The sequence below is a fragment of the Gadus macrocephalus genome, chromosome 4 (genome assembly GCF_031168955.1).
Source record: "Gadus macrocephalus chromosome 4, ASM3116895v1".
Classification (NCBI taxonomy): Eukaryota; Metazoa; Chordata; class Actinopteri; order Gadiformes; family Gadidae; genus Gadus; species Gadus macrocephalus.
In genome coordinates, this window is record NC_082385.1 from 4,737,566 (window position 1) to 4,760,065 (window position 22,500).

Below are 22,500 nucleotides of genomic sequence, written 5' to 3' on the forward strand. Positions count from 1 at the left end.
ATCTCAGCTATCATCTTAGTGTACAGAGACAGAGAGGAAGTAGGATGACCATGTAAGGTCAGAGACGGACAGGAAGCAGGATGACCATATAAGGTCAGAGACAGACAGGAAGCATGATGACCATATCTGGTCAGAGACAGACAGGAAGTATGATGACCATATCCGGTCAGAGACAGACAGGACGTTTGATGACCATCTCTGGTCAAAGACAGACGGGAAGTAGGATGACCATATCCAGTCAGAGACAGACAGGAAGTAGGATGACCATATCCGGTCCGAGACAGACAGGAAGTAGGATGCCCATATAAAGGCGTGGAGGGGGGCGTGTGTCCTGACCTGCGGAAGGTGGGCGAGGCGATGTCGGGGTACTTGGAGCCCGGCTGCCTCAGACCCGTCTGGCCCCCTGCGGAGACGGCGGTGGGGCTGGACCGGGGGGCCCCGGGGTCTGTGGGGGGGTCTGCCCCGCCCGCCACCTTCTCCTTGTCCGTCTGGTTCAGGGTGGCCCCGCCCTTCCCCCCCGCGTCCCGCCGCTTGCTCTGCCCCCCCGACGACGACGACGACGTGGTCGTCTTGGCGCCGGTCTCCATGGCGACGCCCCTCCCCCCTCCCCCGGAGGAGGACTTGGCGGGGCGGGGCAGCGAGCGGTACTGGAGGGGCATCCTGGCGGCGCTGCAGCCCAGCAGGAGGCCCTCGTCCTGGGGCTCCCCGGAGCCGTCCAGGCTGGTCTTGCGGCCCCCCCCGGAGGAGGAGGGGTCCGTCTGCCCGGCGGCGGAGCGCGGCATCTTGCCCAGCGTGGCCGAGCCGCTGGTGATCAGGGGGTGCTTCTTGTAGCCGAAGGAGGCGGTGGGGGTGGGGGTGGGGGTGGGGGTCGGGGCGGGGGCGGGGGGGGTCCGCGTGGTGCCCGTGGGGGGCTTCTTCCCCTCGTCGCCGCTGCCCTTCCCGGCGTCGGACGGCGAGCGCTGCAGCGCGGCGGGGGTCTTGGAGGGGGTCTTGACCTTCTCAGACGCCTTCACGTCGTCCGTCTTACCTGGGGAGACAAGACACGATGGCAGGGGGTGAGGATCCCCCTTGACCCCTGACCTTATCACGACCCCTGACCCTGACACGACCCCTAACACGGCCCTAACCCGAACCCCGACCCTAACACGACCCCTATCACGACCCCTGGCCCTAACACGACCCCTAACACTAAAATGACCCTTAACCCTAACGACCCCTGACCCCAACACGACCCCTGACCCTAACACAATCCCAACCCGAAGACAAACCCTAACTCTAACACCTTAACGCAACTTCTATCTTGTAACACAACCTCAAAGGTTTAAACTGATCTATACTCAGGTCTGAACTGATCTATACTCAGGTCTGAACTGATCTATACTCAGGTCTGAACTGATCTATACTCAGGTCTGAGCTGATCTATACTCAGGTCTGAACTGATCTATACTCAGGTCTGAACTGATCTATACTCAGGTCTGAACTGATCTATACTCAGGTCTGAGCTGATCTATACTCAGGTCTGAGCTGATCTATACTCAGGTCTGAGCTGATCTATACTCAGGTCTGAACTGATCTATACTCAGGTCTGAGCTGATCTATACTCAGGTCTGAACTGATCTATACTCAGGTCTGAACTGATCTATACTCAGGTCTGAGCTAATCTATACTCAGGTCTGAGCTGATCTATACTCAGGTCTGAGCTGATCTATACTCAGGTTTAGGAAGACGAGTAGGGGGGGAGAGAGGAAGAGGAGCAGAACGAGGATCAGGAGGAGGAGTGTTTGTGGCCCTACCAGGTGACTTGAGGGTTGCAGAGGAGGAGGAGGAGGAGGAGGAGGAGGTCTTGGTCCGGGGGGGGCTGATGCCCACCTGGGCCCCCATTCCTCTCCTCAAGGAGCCCGTCTGGGTCCCCTGACTGCCCCCGGCCCCCCCACTCTTCTGGACAGCCTCCTCATACTGGGGCGGCTGTTGCTGTGAGGTGGTGGAGGAGGTGGAGGTGGAGGTGGAGGTAGACTTCCACCTCGAGGAGGTGCCTGAGGGGTCCATGGCCAGGTCCTGCTCCTCCTCGTCCACCTTCTTCAGGTCCTCCGCTCCCGCCCAGCTGCTGTTCACCTCCTGCTCACTTCCTGCATGACGGGAGGAGCGCCCCCTGTGGGCCTGGAGGAGGAGGGAGAGGAGGAGAGAGAGGAGGGGGGGGAGGAGGAGAGAGACAGGAAGAGGAGGGGGAGGAGGAGGAGAAGATAGAGGAGGAGGGGGAGGAGGAGGAGAAGATAGAGGAGGAGGGGGAGGAGGAGAGAGACAGGAAGAGGAGGAGGGGGAGGAGGAGGGAGAGGAGGAGAGAGAGGAGGGGAAGGAGGAGAGAGACAGGAAGAGGAGGGGGAGGAGGAGGAGGAGGGGGAGGAGGAGGGGGAGGAGGAGAGAGAGGAGGGGGAGGAGGAGAGAGACAGGAAGAGGAGGGGGAGGAGGAGGAGGAGATAGAAGAGGAGGGGGAGGAGGAGAGAGACAGGAAGAGGAGGGGGAGGAGGAGAGAGACAGGAAGAGGAGGGGGAGGAGGAGGAGGAGATAGAAGAGGAGGGGGAGGAGGAGAGAGACAGGAAGAGGAGGGGGAGGAGGAGGAGAAGATAGAGGAGGAGGGGGAGGAGGAGGAGGAGAAGATAGAGGAGGAGGGGGAGGAGGAGAGAGACAGGAAGAGGAGGGGGTGGAGGAGGAGAAGATAGAGGAGGAGGGGGAGGAGGAGGAGGAGAGAGGAGGAGAGAGACAGGAAGAGGAGGGGGAGGAGAGGGAGGAAGAGGTGGAGGAGGAGGAGAAGAGAGAGGAGGAGAGAGACAGGAGGAGGAGGAAGTAGAGGTGAGGGGGAGGATGAGGAGGGGGGAGGGGAAGAGAAGAGAGCAAATGCTATTTTTTCTACTTTCTAATACAAAGAGGTGACAGGAAACACAAGAGGTGCTGCCAACTGAGCCGACATTCTGTGTGCTCGCGCCCGTGTGTGTGTGTGTGTGTGTGTGTGTGTGTGTGTGTGTGTGTGTGTGCGGTGTGTGTTACCTGGGCTGCCTTGTTCTTGCGTGAGGAAGAGGAGCAGGCTGAGGAAGAGTTGGCGGCGTTCAGGTCGTCTGTGCTGATGTTTTCCAATGTGTCACTCAGACCGCTGCTCACAGAACTACTGTCGTCCCAACTAGAAGAGAGAGAGAGAGAGAGAGAGAGAGAGAGAGAGAGAGAGAGAGAGAGAGAGAGAGAGAGAGAGAGAACTAATGTCATTTCAACTAAGAGTTATTTCTATAGTAGGAGGAGTTCACACTAGATCCGGAGATCACTCTAGATCAGGAGATCACTCTACAGCAGGAGATCACTCTACAGCAGGAGATCACTCTTGAGCAGGAGTGTGTTTGTGGGTGTGTGGGGGTGTTTGCGTGTGTCAGAGTGTGTATGTGTGTTTTTGTGTGTATGGGTGTGTGTCTATGTGTCTGTGTTTATCTGGGTGTGTGTCTGAATGTGTGTGTGTGTGCGTGTGTGTGTGTGTGTACGTGTGTGTGTGTGTGTGTGTGTGTGTGTGTATGTATGTTTTTTTAGTGTGTGTGTATGAGTTTATCTGAGTGTCGGTGTCTGTGTGTGTGTGTGTGTGTGTGTGTGTGTGTGTGTGTGTGTGTGTGTGTGTGTGTGTGTGTGTGTGTGTGTGTGTGTGTGTGTGTGTGTGTGCGTGCGTGCGTGTGTGTGTGTGTGGCTGGGTTTGTGTGTATGTGTGTGGGTGTGTGTGAGTCTAGGAGTTATGTCCCCCAAGAAGAAGTAATAAAAGATAATTACTTTTTATTGATCTCTTAAAGTTTGTTGAGAAGATCAATAGCCTCACTGTTCCCTTAACACCCTGCTCATCAGCTCACTGATCGCCTCCTAGTATCAGTATGGCTCCTCACGTAACTATGGAAACACTTTGTATGGGTCGGTTTATTTAATTCTAAGTCTGTATATCATACATTATATCAATAGTTGTGTCTATGGAGGTGAAGGTGGAGGTGATGGTGGTGGAGGTGGAGGAGATGGTGGTGGAGGTGGAGGAGATGGAGGTGAAGGTGGAGGTGATGGTGGTGGAGGTGGAGGAGAGGGTGTTGTCAGAGCCGTTACATAAGGCGATGATGATCACCTGATGATAAGATGTTGGACTTGATAGTCACGCATGTTGCGTTGGCCGGACGACCGTCCATTCTATTATGGGATTGTTCCGGTGGATATGAAGATCCAGTTGTTATCTGTCTTCTGTTGCCATGGTGAGCTCCAGAGGGTAAACAAAGGAACAGGCAGGATCGATCTAACAAACGATGGCTGTGAGTGGGGCCTCTTACTTTGAAGCATGATGCGAGGGCGACTCTTACTTTGAGGCACACGAGAGAAGGCGCTGTGAGGATGTCTTCTCCTCAACAGGCTGTTACAGACAAACCTCCACATCAATCACCCTCACTTCCTCTGTTCTGCACTCAAACCTCTTGGTTCTCTCATTTCCCCTCTCGCTCTCACTGTCATACATTACATCTTTTCTCATTGTCTTACATCTCTCTCTCTCTCTCTCTCTCTCCTCCCTCCCCTCTCTCCCCTCTTCCCCCCCCGCCCCGTCTCTCTCTACACTATTGGACAGCTGGTCCCCAGCGACTCTCCCAGAATGCACCACAAAAGTGAAGAAGTCATGCTCTGCGCCGCGTTGACAGAGTCCGCGGTGCGGGTCACCTTGACGACGGGATGCTGCTGTCAGAGGGACGCTCCTGAGAGAGAGAGGCCAGAGCCAGGCCCTCCTCCTCCCTTTTCCTCTCTCCTCCTCCACCCTCCTCCCCCTCCTCTCCCCTCCTCCTCCTTCCTCAATCCTCTTCACCCCTGCCCCCTCCACCCCCGTCTTGTCTGTCTGGAAGATCCTGGAAGCGAGGGCCAGTCCACCCCGACGTTGAAGCTCTGTGTGCCTCTGACTGATGCTCAGCGGCTCTGAAGATAGTGGGCTCTCAGTACCCGGGACGGAAGCCGACGACTCATTTAAAGGCCTGCTCTTATCTCAGCTCCCCTCCTTCCCCCCTTCCCCCCGTCCCCCTCGCTGTAACACACACACTTCCTCTTCCTGCGGGTGTCTCCGCCAAAACAATAGCGCCAGTCTCCTCTCTGTTCTGAACGGAGAGCCATTAGCGTACGGCGTGGCTAACAGGATTAGCACGCTCCCTGCAGCCGCCGCCAGCCACCAGCCAGGGAACGCCGTTCCACGTGTTCCACTCTAAACATGGCTTCAGGCTCCTCTCCCTCCATGGAACTCCTCCACCACGCGTCTGGTTAATTAGAGGCTTAGAGGGAACGCTGGCGTGCCCACAAAGAGACAATTATCCACCAGGAACGCCTGTCAGAGCGGCAAGAGGGATGCCTTCACAGAGAGGACGTCTGCGGCAGGCACCCTGAGAGGCTCAGCCTCGGAGACTCAGCATCTAGGAGACTCAGCCTCTGAGCCTCAGCCTCTGAGAGGCTCAGCCTCGGAGACTCAGCCTCGGAGACTCAGCCTTGGAGACTCAGCCTCTGAGCCTCAGCCTCTAAGAGACTCAGCCTCGGAGACTCAGCCTCTAAGAGACTCAGCCTCGGAGACTGAGCCTCTAAGAGACTCAGCCTCGGAGACTAAGCCTCTACGAGATTCAGCCTCGGAGACTCAGCCTCGGAGACTCAGCCTCGGAGACTCAGCCTCTAAGAGACTCAGCCTCGGAGACTAAGCCTCTACGAGATTCAGCCTCGGAGACTCAGCCTCGGAGACTCAGCCTCGGAGACTCAGCCTCTAGGAGACTCAGCCTCTAGGAGACTCAGCCTCGGAGACTCGGGCTCTACGAGACTCAGCCTCTACGAGACTCGGCCTCTACGAGACTCAGCCTCATCGAGACTCAGCCTCAAGAGACCCAGCCTCCTTGAGACTCAGCCTCTACAAGACTCAGCCTCTCTGAAACTCAACCTAATTGAGACTCAGCCTCATGGAGACTCAGCCTAATTGAGACTCCGCCTCATGGAGACTCAGCCTCTAAGACTCCGCCTCATGGAGACTCAGCCTTTAATAGGCTCAGCCTCATGGAGAATCAGAGCACAACTTGTGATGTCACAAAGAGATCCATTGGACCTATCGCGGTTCAATACGCAGATCTCCTCAGATGACGACGTGCCCATGCAAGGCACTCAATCCGGCTTGGCCCGACTCTGTTCTGACAACATCCCGGGGGTCCCCTGGTGGCCGGGGGCCGTCCGGGCGCTGCCTGACTGTAATCCTCTAAATGTTTCATCACTTTCCCTCGGCTCAGCCCCTTTCAAAGGGGGAAGATCGTCACGGCAACCGTCAACATGTCCCCCCGGGGGGGGGGGGCTCTGAACCCGTCCACCCCAGTAGCAGCAGCAGCCTGTGATGTAACAACGTCTTGAATAACCAACAAGCTCCGGCTCCTCTCGCTGGTCTGTTCCCAGCAGCCGTCTGGACGGAGCGAGGAGGAGCTCTATTATTAGATCGTTAGGAGAGGCGGGGGAGGAGACACGAGGCGGAGGAGACACGAGGCGGTGCACCTGGGCTCCGTCCGGGCCTCGGGGGTAACCACAGGAGGTCTGAGCTAACTGCAGCCCGGACCTGTACTGGTATTTAACTCAACTCAACTGGGAAAGGGTTATGTGTACGTACGGTTGCCTTTGGGCAAGGCATCTTTCAGCAAGACAGCCACAGATCATACTGTCTATGTACTGGCCAGCTCCCAGTTAAACCAGTAGAAGACGGTGGTTGTACTGGAGAGCTCCCAGTGTGAACCAGTAGAAGACTGTGGTTACTGGGAAGCTCCCAGTGAAACCAGTAGAAGACTGTGGTTGAACTGGGCAGCTCCCAGTAAAACCAGAAGAAGACTGGTTGAACTGGGCAGCTCCCAGTGTAACCAGTAGAATTGGGAAGCTTGATCCAAACCATGGAAGCTGGGTCTAAACCATGGAAGCTGGATCTAAACCATGAATCTGGGTCTAAACCATGGAAGTTTGATCTTAACAATGGAAGCTGGATCTAAACCATGAATCTGGATCCAAACCATGGAAGCTGGGTCTAAACCATGGAGCTGGATCTAAACCATGAATCTGGATCCAAACCATGGAAGCTGGGTCTAAACCATGGAGCTGGATCTAAACCATGAATCTGGGTCTAAACCATGGAAGCTGGGTCTAAACCATGGAGCTGGATCCAAACCATGGAAGCGGGATCCAAGTGGTTGTACTGGCTGACTCCGTCTCTGCCGGGCTGCTGGGCGGAGCCTCAGTCTCTCTGAGGAGCGCTGGGCTCCACTCAGCCACACATGATGTCATGAAATATTCACCATGACTGTTCCCTCAGACCCAGCAGGCCCTCAGACCCAAACAGACCTGGTCCCTCTAGACCTGGTCCCTCTAGGCCTGGTCCCTCTAGGCCTGGTCCCACCAGACTCCACCAGACCTGGTCCCTCTAGACCTGGTCCCACTAAGCCTGGTCCCTCCAGGCCGGACCGGACCTGATCCCACCAGACTCTACCAGACCTGGTCCCTACAGACTCCACCAGACCTGGTCCCACCAGACTCCACCAGACCTGGTCCCTCCAGACCAGACCTGGTCCCACCAGACTCCACCAGACCTGGTCCCACCAGACTCCACCAGACCTGGTCCCACCAGACTCCACCAGACCTGTTCCCACCAGACCAGACCTGGTCCCTTCAGACCAGACCTGGTCCAACCAGACTCTACCAGACCTGGTCCCTTCAGACCAGACCTGGTCCCTTCAGACCAGACCTGGTCCCATCAGACTCAGAGAGCATCAGTGCAATCAGTGACTTGAAGGATCATCTTAAGATAACATCCGCACGATCTTAAAGGATGGATTTATATTTTTGTTTAGCAAGAGATCTTTTGATTAGATGATGCATCATCTAATCATCAGCCCACACAAACGCAGTCTTCAACTAACATCCTGGACGGAAACAACACTAACATAACAATTATTATGCCAATAGATAAAGAAAAAAAACATGAGCACAGTAATATTATCAAACAGAATATTTGTACTTCAAGAAGAAGATGAAACAGTGTCTAGTTTCAGTCAGAGCCTGAATTGAGCACCCTGGGGGAGAATTGTTTTCATCGTAATATCTGTTGTATGGAAACAAATACAAAGTTTTAACATTTAAATCAATTTGATTTCCTCCGCCTGGTTTCTGTTCTCAGGATCGATGTTAGCCATCGAGACTAGAAGCTGGTAAAACCCGACCACTGTTCAACCAGCTCAACGGAACCCAGTGAAACAATCTTCCATCTTAAAGTTCAAGGTGAGGAGATAAGGACGGGCATTGCAAGGAGAGTTACCATGACAACTGACAATCATTAACCTCCGCACACCTACAGAGAGTGACACACACAAACACACACGCACACACAGGTTCCAGTCAAAACCGTTATGGAATTGTACCTTTCAAAATATAAAAGTGATAGTTAGGACAACATGATGGCTTCTGTCCTCCCCCTCCCCCCCCCCCCCCTCCCCTCCCCCTCCTCTCCCCCCCCCCCCCCCCCGAAGTTGTCAGAACTTCGTAAGCACAAAACAAGCGAAAATTGGCACTCAAAGCAAAAACATGCAAACATGTGTCAAAACACACAGTGTATATTAGTATGTTTTTGTTTTTGCAGCATGTGGGTGCGTGTGTGCGCATGTGTGTGTGTGTGTGTGTGTGTGTGTGTGTGTGGGTGTGTGTGTGGGTGTGTGTGTGTGTGTGTATGTCCACGTGTGTGTGTGTCTCACCAGAATGCAGCTTGGAGACCAGATCTCTAGTTGATTCAAGACGGAGACAGAAAGCAAAATGAAAGAAAGATGCAATACCTTCTCCTCACAATGCTCTCCTCCACCCCCCCCCCCCTCCTCCCTCATCCCCCTCCTCTGCTTCAGAGACAGAGAGCTCTACGGAATATGAATCAACCAATCAGCTGTCAGCAGGAGGGTGAGGTCATCGCCCAGAGGAGGAAGATGCTGAGGAGGAGGAAGCTGAGTGGACCAAAAACAGGAAGTGACCTGATGCATAACACGTGAACCGAAGAGAGACATTATTCATGAGGCATTTCGAGGGGGGGGGGGGGGGGGCTGTGTTACATAAACTTTGCCGTCTGATTGGCCAAGGGACTCGAAGGCGTGGCCGCAAGAGGTGGACCAGTATGATTATTGTTTGAAAGGGAGCCACTGGGATCCGCCCTGTAAAACCATCACCTCCAAACCATCACAAACCCAGCTCCAGTCCACCCGCAGCGGACTATGATGCCTTACTCATTTCCAATCCCATCAAGAAGTCATGGAGGATGACGATTACAAGCTGACACTAAAACACTGTGAGTCATATGTCTTGAAAGAACCACCCAGTACAGCCAAAGTCTTACAGTGGGAGCCGCCCTGCACGACCACAGCCCTCCTGCAGTCAAACAAGCAGGGTGGTTTGATTCAGACCTGTCCCCCTAAACGAGTCCCATCTCGGACCCCCAGAGCAGTCCCAGATGGGGGCCTGACCGCCCAGGGGTCTGAGGAGAGAATCAGGTCGTGGGAGGAGCAGGAGGCAACGAGAAGGACACGCGCCGCTGAGGTGCTGAGGAGACCTTGGGTGAGGACCGGTTGCCAGGGAGACGGAAGATACTTGGCTTATCTGAGCCACGCCATAGACGACTGAAGACACTAAGCTTGTGTTTCTGATTCCTTTGCCATTGGCTGCGCCACGCGCTCTGCAGATGTAACCTCGCTCCTGGAGCTCCGTCTGAAGGTCTCCGCCTCCCTGTGAGTCACGCTGGATGAATGGTCGGCTAAACGACTCAACGAAATGTACGAAGCAATAACATGGAGAACATCTCAGCAGGTTTCCAGACAGCTCCCAGGTATTGCGGAGCGATGGGTTTTACAGTGGGTCTAATAGAGTCCTTCTTACAGTTAGTGAAGGTTAAAGTCTGTTCTCTATAAAGCTCCCAACAGAACGGGGCTGCCTTGCTCGTTGGTCCCTGTCTGTTTTGTCATGGACACAATCCTCTGTTCTCTGCATGAATAAGTAATGCACCCTGCTTTTAGCTCTCTCTCCCCCTCTCTCCCTCTGTCTCCCCCCTCTCTATTGTCCTCTCTTCCCTCTCTCTCTCTCTCTCTCTCTCTCTCTCTCTCTCTCTCTCTCTCTCTCTCTCTCTCTCTCACTCTCTCTCTATCTCTCTCTCTCCTTTTCCCTCTCCCTCTCTCTCCTTTTTCCCCTCTCTCTCTCTCTCTCTCTCCTTTTCCCTCTCCCTCTCTCTCTCCTTTTTCCCCTCTCTCTCTCTCTCTCTCTCTCTCTCTCTCTCCTTTTCCCTCTCCCTCTCTCACCCTCTCTCTCTCCTTTCCCTCTCTCTCTCTCTCTCTCTCCTTTTCCCTCTCCCTCTCTCACCCTCTCTCTCTTCTCTCTCTCTCTCTCTCTCTCTCTCTCTCTCTCTCTCTCTCTCTCTCTCTCTCTCTCTCTCTCTCTCTCTCTCTCTCTCTCTCTCTCTCTCTCTCTCTCTCTCTCTCTCTCTCTTACTGTCTTTCCTCTCAAGGATTTCAGCCATATCTTAAATCTTGGCGTTATGCAAGGATACACATGAAAACATCTTGAAAGTGAATCACAATGTGTGTGTTGGTGTGTGTTGGTGTGTGTGTTGGTGTGTTAGTGTTGTTGTGTGTGTATTTGTGTGTGTTGGGGCGTGGAGTCTGTTTGACACATGGGTCACAGTGGACCTGAACCCCCCTAGCCCTCTGGGTGTCAGGTTTGACGCCTCACACAAACACACACAGGCCCTCTCACAAGCACACTCACACTTGGACACACACTCACACACACACGCACGCACACTCACACTCAGATTCAGACTCACAGGCACACATATACACACATGCACACGCTCTGACACCTCAGTGACAGACTGACCGACAGTCTTGTTCCAAACCGAAATGTTTTTGGGAGCAGCCTCCAACCTTTCCCAAAATGGTTGCTGTGAACAATTCTGTGTTGACACTTCAATCAATTATGAACCCACCAATCAAGAGCCCAGCAACACATGACCTCATGTCCACTTGAGGATCATACGGGGAGTCACAGAAACCTTCTAACACCTTTCCAGAGAAGTCAACAGTACATCAACTAGCCTCACCCCTCGTCTATCACCTTATCATCTCTCTCTTCCTCCTCCTCTTCCCTCATATCTCTCGAAAAGAAACGCAAGACAAAAACGTAACAAACCAAGAAAGAATCAAAGTGCGACATCAACAATCCGCCCTCAAACCCAGGCGGACCGATTGGATTCTTAATTGGTTTCCTCGTCAGGGCAGGTGGGCTCACCTGTCCAGGTCTGTCTGCAGGTCCTTAGTGGTCCGCGACGAGACCTCTCTGGAGGAGGGGGGGTCTGCGCCCCGGCCAGCGCCCCGCCCGTACAGAGGGAGACCCCCGTCCGACATGTACCTGACGAACACACCTCTAATCTATTAACACACCAATTAAGTCATAAACCTGTCAATAGTAATATTACGGTGAAATGACACAAGCAGATATACCGAGGGGCCAAGACATCGGCTTTTAGAGCAGGCATGTTTTCAACAGCACTGGAAGCTAAAATACTGAATACATACTCTAGAATTGTGTTTGGGTGTGTGTGTCCGTGTGTCTGAGGGAATGTTGACAATCTGAGCAAGCTGAGCAGACGTTGGTTGCTCCACTTACTGCTAATCAGTCACAGATGATCAGACATGGACTAATTAGCACTGTGCTAATCAGCGTGATAACTCAGCTAGCCTGCTCTCTCTCCCCGCGCCGCTCCTGTTGCTCCTAGCTGTCGCACGCCCAGCGACTCTGGTTAATGGAGTCACATGTTGGAAGAGAGGGGTTTGTGGGCTACGTCAGCGACGTATGGGAGGAGGTGGAGTTCTGGGTGGAGGTGTGGGTTGAAGTGGAGGACATTGGGGCTTTGGCCACTGACCTGGGGACGTCAGCCTATTGACCTGGTGGCGTCGGCCTAGTGACCTGGGGGCGTCGGCCTAGTGGCTTGGGGGCGTGGCCCACTAACCTGGGGGCGTCGCCCATTGACCTGGGGGTGTCGGACTAGTGACCTGGGGGCGTCGGCCTAGTGACCAGGGGGCGTCGGCCTAGTGCCTTGGGGGCGTCACCCACTGACATGGGGGCGTGGCCTACTGACCTGGGGGCGTCGGTCTGTCCACTGTAGCGGCCCGCGGGGGCTGTCGCCCGCGGCGCCGTGTAGCCGCCCGGCGGCGAGGGGGCGTCGCCCACTTGGAGCCGCGGTGTCTGTGATTGGCCGAGGCGCCAGGCCATGGGCGAGGGCCGCGCGGCCCCGCCCCGCCCGTTGACCTCCGTGGTTACCGTGGTGTCAAAGGTCGTTTCCATGGTACTGCAGAGGGAGGATACAGGGGGAGAGGATTGGATTTTTATTTGGTCAGCAGTTTGGTCAGCAGGCATCTTGGACTCCCAACCCCACGATCTGCGATCATAAGCAACACTCACCTTGATGTAAAGGTAATGTACGGTGATGTGATGTACTGTAATGCACTGTAATGTCATTTACTGTAATGTACGGTGATGTGATGTACTGTAATGCACTGTAATGTCATTTACTGTAATGTACGGTGATGTGATGTACTGTAATGCACTGTAATGTCATTTACTGTAATGTACGGTGATGTGATGTACTGTAATGCACTGTAATGTCATTTACTGTAATGTACGGTGATGTGATGTACTGTAATGCACTGTAATGTCATTTACTGTAATGTACGGTGATGTGATGTACTGTAATGCACTGTAATGTCATTTACTGTAATGTACGGTGATGTGATGTACTGTAATGCACTGTAATGTCATTTACTGTAATGTACGGTGATGTGATGTACTGTAATGCACTGTAATGTCATTTACTGTAATGTAGTGGACTTTAATGTAATGCACTGTAATGAAATGTTCTGTTATTTGACTTAATATTATGTGATGTCCCTCCCTCCTCTCTGTCTCCCTCCTTCCCTTCATCCCTCTCTGTCTCCCTCCCTCCCTTCCTCCCTCCCTCCCTCCCTCCCGCCCTCCCTCCCTCCATCTGTCTCCCTCCCACCCTCCCTCTCTGTCTCCCTCCCTCCCTTCCATTCTGGGAGGAAGGAGCAGGGGTAAAGTAGAGAGGGACCGTGTTGAAGAACAACAGTCTGTATTGATTGTGGTCGAGCCATCTTTGTAGAGCAGAGATTAAAGACAAACATAGACACACACACACACGGACGCGAGCACACACACACACACACACCGGCACTCATACAGGCACACACGCATGCACACACACACGCACGCACACACGCATGCACACACACGCCCACACACACACACACACACATATACATAGATGCATGCACACACCCGCACACGGACATTCCCCCATACACACACTCTGTATCCAGCCTTGAAGCAGAGCTTCACACACAGATATGCTCCAACACATGCACCCCTTGCCAACACACACACACACACACACACACACACACACACACACACACACACACACACACACACACACACACACACACACACACACACACACACACACACACAGGCGCGGCACCATCTGTCTCAGCTACCGGTTCAGCCTCCATGTTCTTTGTAGTGCAGAACACAAGAAACCAGTACAGAACCAGTAACAGAAAAACCAGTAGAGAAACCATGGAGAACCAGTACCACATAGACCAGTAGAGACACCATGCAGAACCAGTACCAGATAGACCAGTGGAGACACCATGCAGAACCAGTACCACATAGACTAGTAGAGACACCATGCAGAACCAGTACCACATAGACTAGTAGATTAGAATAAACTACTACTAGCTGGTCTAGTTGACTACCACCGACGAGTACTACTAGGGCCGTACCAGTAGCAGATCGACCATACCAGTAGCAGATAGACTGTACCAGTACTAAATGGACCCTACCATTAGATGGACCTTACCAGTAGCTATGAACCGTACCAGTAGCAGATACTCTGCACCAGTAGAAGATGGACCGTACCAGTAGCAGATGGACCGTACCTGTAGATGGACCGTACCAGTAGCAGATGAACCGTACCAGTAGCAGATACTCTGTACCAGTAGAAGATGGACCGTACCAGTAACAGATGGATCGTACCAACAGCAGAGTAGAGGGGGAGCTCACCTGTGGGTGACCTGCGTCCCCCGCAGACTGGACATGGTCTCTTCCAGATTCTGTCGGAGGTCTGCGATGTTCTTCACGGTCCTCATGCGTCTCGCCTCCGGATCCTCACCTGGAGAACCGACACAAACAACACACATCATCCTGGAGAACACACAACACACATCATCCTGGAGAACACACAACACACATCATCCTGGAGAACCGACACACATCATCCTGGAGAACCGACACAAACAACACACATCATCCTGGAGAACACACAACACACATCATCCTGGAGAACACACAACACACATCATCCTGGAGAACACACAACACACATCATCCTGGAGAACCGACACACATCATCCTGGAGAACCGACACAAACAACACACATCATCCTGGAGAACACACAACACACATCATCCTGGAGAACACACAACACACATCATCCTGGAGAACACACAACACACATCATCCTGGAGAACCGACACAAACAACACACATCATCCTGGAGAACACACAACACACTTCGTCCTGGCGAACCGATACACACAACACACATCATCCTGGAGAACCGACGCACAACACACATCATCCTGGAGAACCGACACACAACATACATCATCCTGGAGAACCGACGCACAACACACATCATCCTGGAGAACCGACACACAACATACATCATCCTGGAGAACCGACACACAACACACATCGTCCTGGAGAACACACAACACACATCATCCTGGAGAACACACACCACACATCACCCTTGAGAACCAACACACATCATCCTGGAGAACAAACAACACACGTCACCCTGGAGAACCGACACACATCACCCTGGAGAACCGACACACATCATCCTGGAGAACCGACACACAACATACATCATCCTGGAGAACCGACGCACAACACACATCATCCTGGAGAACCGACACACAACATACATCATCCTGGAGAACCGACACACAACACACATCGTCCTGGAGAACACACAACACACATCATCCTGGAGAACACACACCACACATCACCCTTGAGAACCAACACACATCATCCTGGAGAACAAACAACACACGTCACCCTGGAGAACCGACACACATCACCCTGGAGAACCGACACACATCATCCTGGAGAACCGACACACATCATCCTGGAGAACCGACACAAACAACACACATCATCCTGGAGAACAGGAGAACACTGGATAAACGTTAAGAAACACGCAAGCATATCTGCTATTGTCTCTGCTAGCATCTCTGCTAGCCTGTCTGCTAGCGTCTCCTTTAGCCTGTCTGCTAGCGTCTCCTTTAGCCTGTCTGCTAGGGTCTCCTATAGCCTGTCTGCTTGCGGCTCTGTTAGCCTGTCTGCTAGCGTCTCCTTAAGCCTGTCTGCTAGCGGCTCTGTTAGCCTGTCTGCTAGCGGCTCTGTGAGCCTGTCTGCTAGCTGCTCTGTTAGCCTGTCTGCTAGCGTCTCCTTTAGCCTGTCTGCTAGCGGCTCTGTTAGCCTGTCTGCTAGCGGCTCTGTGAGCCTGTCTGCTAGCGGCTCTGTGAGCCTGTCTGCTAGCGGCTCTGTGAGCCTGTCTGCTAGCGGCTCTGTTAGCCTGTCTGCTAGCGTCTCCGTTAGCCTCTCTGTTAGCCTGTCTGACAGCGTGGGGTCAAGGCCGGAGCAGCGCCGCCACTCAGCAGCCTCTCAGCAGGGAGCGTCGCTTCGGTCCGACATCGCTCTCCCACACCCTCAGCCCCGCCCTCCATGGCTGCACAAGAACTGTCCCCCCCCCCCCCCGGCAACCAGACGGGACCCACTGTCGGGCTGACCTTCTGAAGTCCTCCTCAAATCTGCCCTAAAACTGTGTAGACCCCTAAAACCATGTCGACCCCTAATACCTCGCAGACCAGTTCGGGCTGCCGTCTACACTGGTTCTCTGCTGCCATCGAACCACAGTTTAACGATTTCATAAAGTCCATTCTGAAGGATTATAATGTTCTTTAATTCTAAGCCACCTGAAGGGTCTAAGTCTCTATGGCGACCGTGACGGGGTGTTGGCAGCTGACCGGAACGTTGGTGAAGGGGGGGAAGGGGGGGTCGGCGTGCCATTGCTGCGGGGCCGCGTGTCCACTCTGATCCCCTCCTCTCCTTCTCTCCTCCACGCCTGTCGAGCTAACGGCTAATTAGCCGAGCCGTGATGGACGCACAATGGCCGCTGATGGTGCTGGATGCGGCTACTCGGGGGGGGGGGGGGGGCGTGGGGGGGGGGGGGCGGCGGCGCCACAACGGGAGGATCATGTGGAGTGATGGAGCTAAGCGGGCGTCAGCGCTGTCAGCAGCTGCCGCTAGCCGGCGGCTACGTGTTGCTCACCGCTGCTACTTGCTTAGCGGGCCGGGTGACTCAGGGAGCGAGACGCTGCGGCGCAGGGGAAGACCCCGGAGGCGGTGGACCCCTGACTGGGGATGAATCGGCGCCAGGTTGCTCAGGAAGGAGAAGGGTTCCTGTGTGATCAGACCACTGAGCTGCAGGCTAACAGCAGCTTCAATAGGCTAACCCCCAGCTCAAGGCCACTATCAGCAGGCTAGTCAAAGCTATCAGAGACAGACAGACTGCAACCCCAGACGAATGCAGCTAACAGACGCTAACCATTGCTAGAATGGCCTTCTAGCCACTGTGGAGATGCCCGTGCACGTGGACATCGGGACATCGTTTCATCGATTCACACACACACACACACACACACACACACACACACACACACACACACACACACACACACACACAGAAACACACACACACATGCACACAAAATCGCAACCAAACCAAATGTAAAATAATGCTGCACAAACACTGCAGAGCTTTGTGTGTGTGTGTGTGTATTCAGCATTATTTTACATTTGGCTTGTTGTTGTCTCTGCTCAAATCCTCCTGTGTGTTTGTGTGTGTGCGTCCTTGTGTGTGTGTGTTTGTATCTTGCAGGTAATGAGGCAGTCACCTACAGTTGGCATAAATCTGGCACACATGCACACATGCACACACACACACACACACACACACACACACACACACACGCACACACTGTTTTCCGACATATGGTAAAACAGACGCCCAAATCCAAGAGTAAATCCATATATTTTTCCACGTGCGCGCGTGCACGTGTGGCCGTGCACGTTGAGCGACGCCCGGGGAGTGAGGGCTTTAGAAACACTCAGCAGAACCGTGGAGACGAGCTGAATAAATACTCATCAATATTCATAACTGTGGTTTAGCCTCCACTATTAAATCATCCATAAGCCCAGAACATCCTCACACACAAACACACACACACACTCATATAAACACACACACACACACACACACACACACACACAGACACACACGCACGCACCCACACACACACTCACACTCACACAGGCACACTCTTACAGCCTGGTTCTTCCCCCGTGGGTTTCAACCTGATCGATTGTTCATCTTACTGCTGATTGACGTCCGAGTTACCATGAGACCTTCATGATGTCATACAGAGCAGAGTATGACATCATATGATACACCTCTTCATGGTGTCATACAGAGCAGTGTATGACATCATACGATGCACCTCTTCATGATGTCATACAGAGCAGTGTATGACATCATATGATACACCTCTTCATGATGTCATACAGAGCAGAGTATGACATCATACGATACACCTCTTCATGGTGTCATACAGAGCAGTGTATGACATCATACGATGCACCTCTTCATGGTGTCATACAGAGCAGTGTATGACATCATACGATGCACCTCTTCATGATGTCATACAGAGCAGTGTATGACATCATATGATACACCTCTTCATGATGTCATACAGAGCAGAGTATGACATCATACGATACACCTCTTCATGGTGTCATACAGAGCAGTGTATGACATCATACGATGCACCTCTTCATGATGTCATACAGAGCAGTGTATGACATCATACGATACACCTCTTCATGATGTCATACAGAGCAGTGTATGACATCATACGATACACCTCTTCATGATGTCATATATAGCAGAGTATGATATGCACTGACAGCTGACCCACAGCTACCACTCAGCTACCACCCAACTTACACCTAGCTAACAGGCAGTTAAGACACAGCTAACACCCAGCTTACACCCAGCTACCACTCAGCTAAGACACAGCCAACAACCAGCTAACACTCAGCTAACACCCAGCTAACCCGTAGCTAAGACACAGAGCAGGTACCCGTTTGTGTGCGTCGTGGTGTGTGTGTCGTGGTGTGTGTGGGTCATTGAAACGCAAGTGGGTGTGCGCTTTAAGTGTGCCGAAAGCTTGTCCGAGTGCATATCTGTATGTGCTGTATGTGCTGACTGGCTTCAACAAGTGTGTGTGTGGGCGTGCGTGCGAGTGTGTGTGCGCGTGTGACTCAGGTGCGTGGTGCGCGTGTGTGACTCACGTGCGTGGGCGTGTGTGTGTGTGTGCGTGCGTGTGCGAATCACGTGCGCTGCCGTGTGCATGTGCCCATGTGTGACTCACGTGCGTGGATGTGTGTGTGTGCGTGTGTGTGTGTGTGTGCGTGTGCGACTCACGTGCGTGGCCGTGTGCATGCGTGACTCACGAGCGCGGGCGTGTGCATGTGTGTGTGCGACTCACGTGCGCGGTGTGCGTGTGTGTGCAGCACCTGCTCCAGGTCTCCCAGCATGGTGAGGATCACCTCCTGGTCCAGGTGAGCCCGCCCCTCCCTCGGACCCCCCTCCGCCTCCTCCTCCGCCGCCCACCCCCCCCCGTCCTGATCCAGAGAGCCCCTCCCCCCCGCCCCCTCCCCCTCCCCCCAGCCCCCCCCCCTCCGCGGCGGCGGGGGCGGGGGGGGGTCCGGGGGCCCTCTGGGGTCGCGGCCCCCCGATGCTGCGGCGCCAGGGCACCGGGATGAGGGAGTGGTCCGAGGGGGAGAGGACCTTGGTGAGGGAGAGCGAGAGGGAGCGGGCCCGGGCCCCCTTGCGGACCCCCTGCAGGCCGGGGGAGCCCGCCCCCCAGGGGGCCGCGTGGGTCTGGGCGTCGCGGTGAGACGCGCCAAGAAGCGGCGGCGGCGGCGGCGTCTCGGAGGCGGAGCCGCGCCGCTCCCCCTCGCCCGGCGCCGTCAGGTTGCCGAGCGACCGCTGCCTCGGGCGCAGGTTGAGGTTGAGGTCGGGGGCGGGACGGGGGGGGCGGCGGGCGGCAGGGGGGCTGCTGCCCCCACCCTGGTAGACCGAGAACTCTGCGCCCCGCTTCATCCTCCCGCCCTCAGCGGGGGGAGGTGGGGGGGGAGGGCGAGACGGAGGGAGGAGAGCCACCTGTTCCTCCAGTCACATCACGGAGAGGAGAGGAGAGGAGAGGAGAGGAGAGGAGAGGAGAGGAGAGGAGGGGAGGAGAGGAGGGGAGGAGAGGAGGAGAGGAGAGGAGAGGAGAGACGAACAGGTGAAAGAAAGATTAAGCTTATAGAGGAGAAGAGGAGAGAGGAGGAGAGGAGAGATGACAGCAGTGATGAAGGAGGGATGAGAGGACTCTCCGTCTCCGTGGCGACGGCTCCGCTTGTGGCTCCAGGCTCAGGGATGGAGGGAGCGAGTGTCCGTGTGCAGGTGCAGTCTGGGTCCACGGTGAGCTGACTCCTTTCTCCTCCCCTCCTCTCAGTCTCCGGTGCCTTCCCTCTTCTGTTTCCCCTCTCGTATCTCTTCTCTACAGCACCGAATGAGCCGCCTCCTCCCTCTCTCTCCCTCTCTCTCTCTCTCTCTCTCTCTCTCTCTCTCTCTCTCTCTCTCTCTCTCTCTCTCTCTCTCTCTCTCTCTCTCCCTCTCCCTCTCTCTCTCTCTCTCTCTCTCTCTCTCTCTCTGTCTTTCTCCCCCTGAATGCCTCCTCTTGCTCCGTCTTATTCTCTCGCTCCCTTGCTCTCGCTCTTCCCCGTTTTCTTTCAACTTCTCATTTTTCTTTCCGTTTGTATTTTCTGTCGTTGCTCCCTCAAATCAGCAAGCCTCTCCTGCTTGCCTCCCTCCCTCCCTCCCTCTCTCCCTCCCTCCCTCTCTCCTCCTAACTCTCTCTCTCTCTGCCACCGTCTCCCTCCCTCTCTCTTTCCTCCCTCACTCTCTCTCTCCCTCGCTCTGCCAACATCTTCCTTCACTGTTATCTCTCTCTCTCACTCCCTTTCTCTCTCTCTCTCTGTCTATGTCTCTCTCTCCCTCTCCCTCTCCTCCTCCTTCGTGTCTATTTCTGTTCCTCTCTGCTTCAACACAGTGTGACCATCTCTTTCTGACCATCTCTCTCTCTCTTGCTTTTAAATCTCTTTTCTTCTCTACTTGACTCTCTCTAAATATCATCCTCTCTGCCTCCCACCATTCATCTCACTCCCTCCCTCTCTCTCTCCCTCCCTCCCTCCCTCCCTCCCTCCCTCCCTCCCTCTCTCCGTCTCCCTTTCATTCCCCTCCCTTCCCTCCCTCTCAGTCTGCCACCACTTGGTTTAGCTCGTTAGCCGTGTTAGCTTGCTACGCCGGCAGCCTGTAGCTCCCCAATCACCAGGCACCCAGACACGCGCCTGCGCTAGCGTTGCAGCGATAGCATCAATAGCCCGGTAGCCGGGAGCTAATGCTCTGTAATCCCGGCTGCCGGCGAGGGCTGTAGCCGCCGGCAGCCGTTGCCCCGGCAACCGAGGTTCTGTTGATCCTCACAGCTGTTGACAGAGGTGGCATTTGAGCGTACGACGGACTCTGGTGGCGTCGCCACGGATCAGACCGCGGCACGTCAACGGAGCGACTGAACCCCCCCGCAACACTCCGTGGAGGCCCCAGGGCGAGCCCGCACACGCTACAAAGCCCTACTACATGTGAGTACATAGGTGTAGGGTTCCGCTCCACCCGAAAGGTTGATGGTGTGATTCCCAGTGTCCACATCCTACCTGAAGGCCTCCCAGAGTCAGGTGACCCCTGACCCCTCCCTCCCAGAGTCAGATGACCCCTGACCCCTCCCTCCCAGAGTCAGATGACCCCTGACCCCTACCTGTAGGCCGCCCAGAGCCAGATGACCCCTGACCCCTACCTCCCAGAGTCAGATGACCCCTGACCCCTACCTGTGGGCCTCCCAGAGACAGATGACCCCTGACCCCTGGCTGCTCCTTAAGGACATGAGTCAAATGGCACTTGATATGAATAATAAAAGTGTCTACAGTGAACCGAGTCATGCTTAAGATGTGAGCCTTGGTCCGCTCCAGCTCCTCACGTCGGAATGCTGCCCGGCATTCCAGAGTCCAGCTCGTGGTTTTCCGACGCTCTCATTTGAGGATAAAGTTAGAGCGCTGTGGCATCCGAAACATATTTCCCTGAGTCAGCTACTGCGTGCAAGCATCGGTCCCTACAGACCTCAGGTCAGATAACTGACCAGTGTCCCTACAGACCTACGGACCAGCCTGACACCGTTTCTGCAGACCTCAGATCTGATCTCAGACCAGCGTGCCGCAGTAATGTCTTGTCTCATCCTCCTTCGGTTGGAATGAAAAGATCCTGGCATCGCAAAACACACCCCACAAACACACACCATAAACACACACACAACACAACACAACATGCTGACCCATCCCAGAAACCAGTCAAAAAAAACAACACGCAACCACAACGCTGGTGGTAGGACTTTCCCCTGCTAGGAGTTCACAACAAAGTTCAGAACATCTCAGGGTCAACGGGACGACTCTGGTGATGGACAGACAGGTACTACAGATGTTGATATTTACCAGGGAGGGGGCCAATCAGATACAGGGATAGAGAATGAGCCAACCAGGAACCGGGACAGAGGGTGAGCCAATCATGAACATGGACAGATGGCCAAACTCACTCCCACAATCGCACACAATCGCCAACAGCACCACGAGCGTCCCCACCTGAAACCGGACCGCCACGGCCCCCACAATACCTGAGATCTCCTGCAGACACTGCTTGGCCGTCTTGCTGTAGCCCCCCCGGCTGTAGACCAGCTCCCCCTTGGTGGGGCTCAGGCCCGTGTCCACGGGGACCACCATGGAGCAGTCGTTCTCCGAGAAGGTCCTGGGGAGACGAGAGGGAGAACCAGGGGACCGTGAACACAGCGGACCCTGCGGATGCTGTCAGGCTGACTCACAGACACCCTTTGGGTTCAGGAGGAGGGACGTGAGCTCCTGGTCTCCACCGAGGAGAGGACGGTTGACCTTCTTCGGTTCTCCAACATCATAAGTAGTTTAGAGTTTGCTAACATGCTAATTTCGTCTAAGTTTTCTAAGTTCTAAGTATCCTCACAGTCCAAGTTCTTAAGTGCTCACAGGCGTCCCCGACATAG

At 54.4% G+C, this 22,500-nt stretch overlaps 1 protein-coding gene across 1 annotated transcript in view; it reads right to left on the reverse strand.

Moving 5' to 3' along the window:
- Positions 1–2: 2 nt before the first annotated feature.
- The window catches only part of LOC132456661 (neuron navigator 3-like), a gene marked incomplete at its 3' end in the record, with an annotated part of 37,731 nt that continues 15,233 nt past the window's right edge, over positions 3–22,500 (reverse strand). The window contains 8 exon segments of the mRNA XM_060051067.1: positions 3–1,027; positions 1,794–2,157; positions 3,043–3,172; positions 11,353–11,472; positions 12,203–12,412; positions 14,206–14,314; positions 18,854–18,856; positions 22,102–22,232. Of these exon segments, the coding sequence (XP_059907050.1) occupies positions 3–1,027; positions 1,794–2,157; positions 3,043–3,172; positions 11,353–11,472; positions 12,203–12,412; positions 14,206–14,314; positions 18,854–18,856; positions 22,102–22,232 (2,092 nt within the window).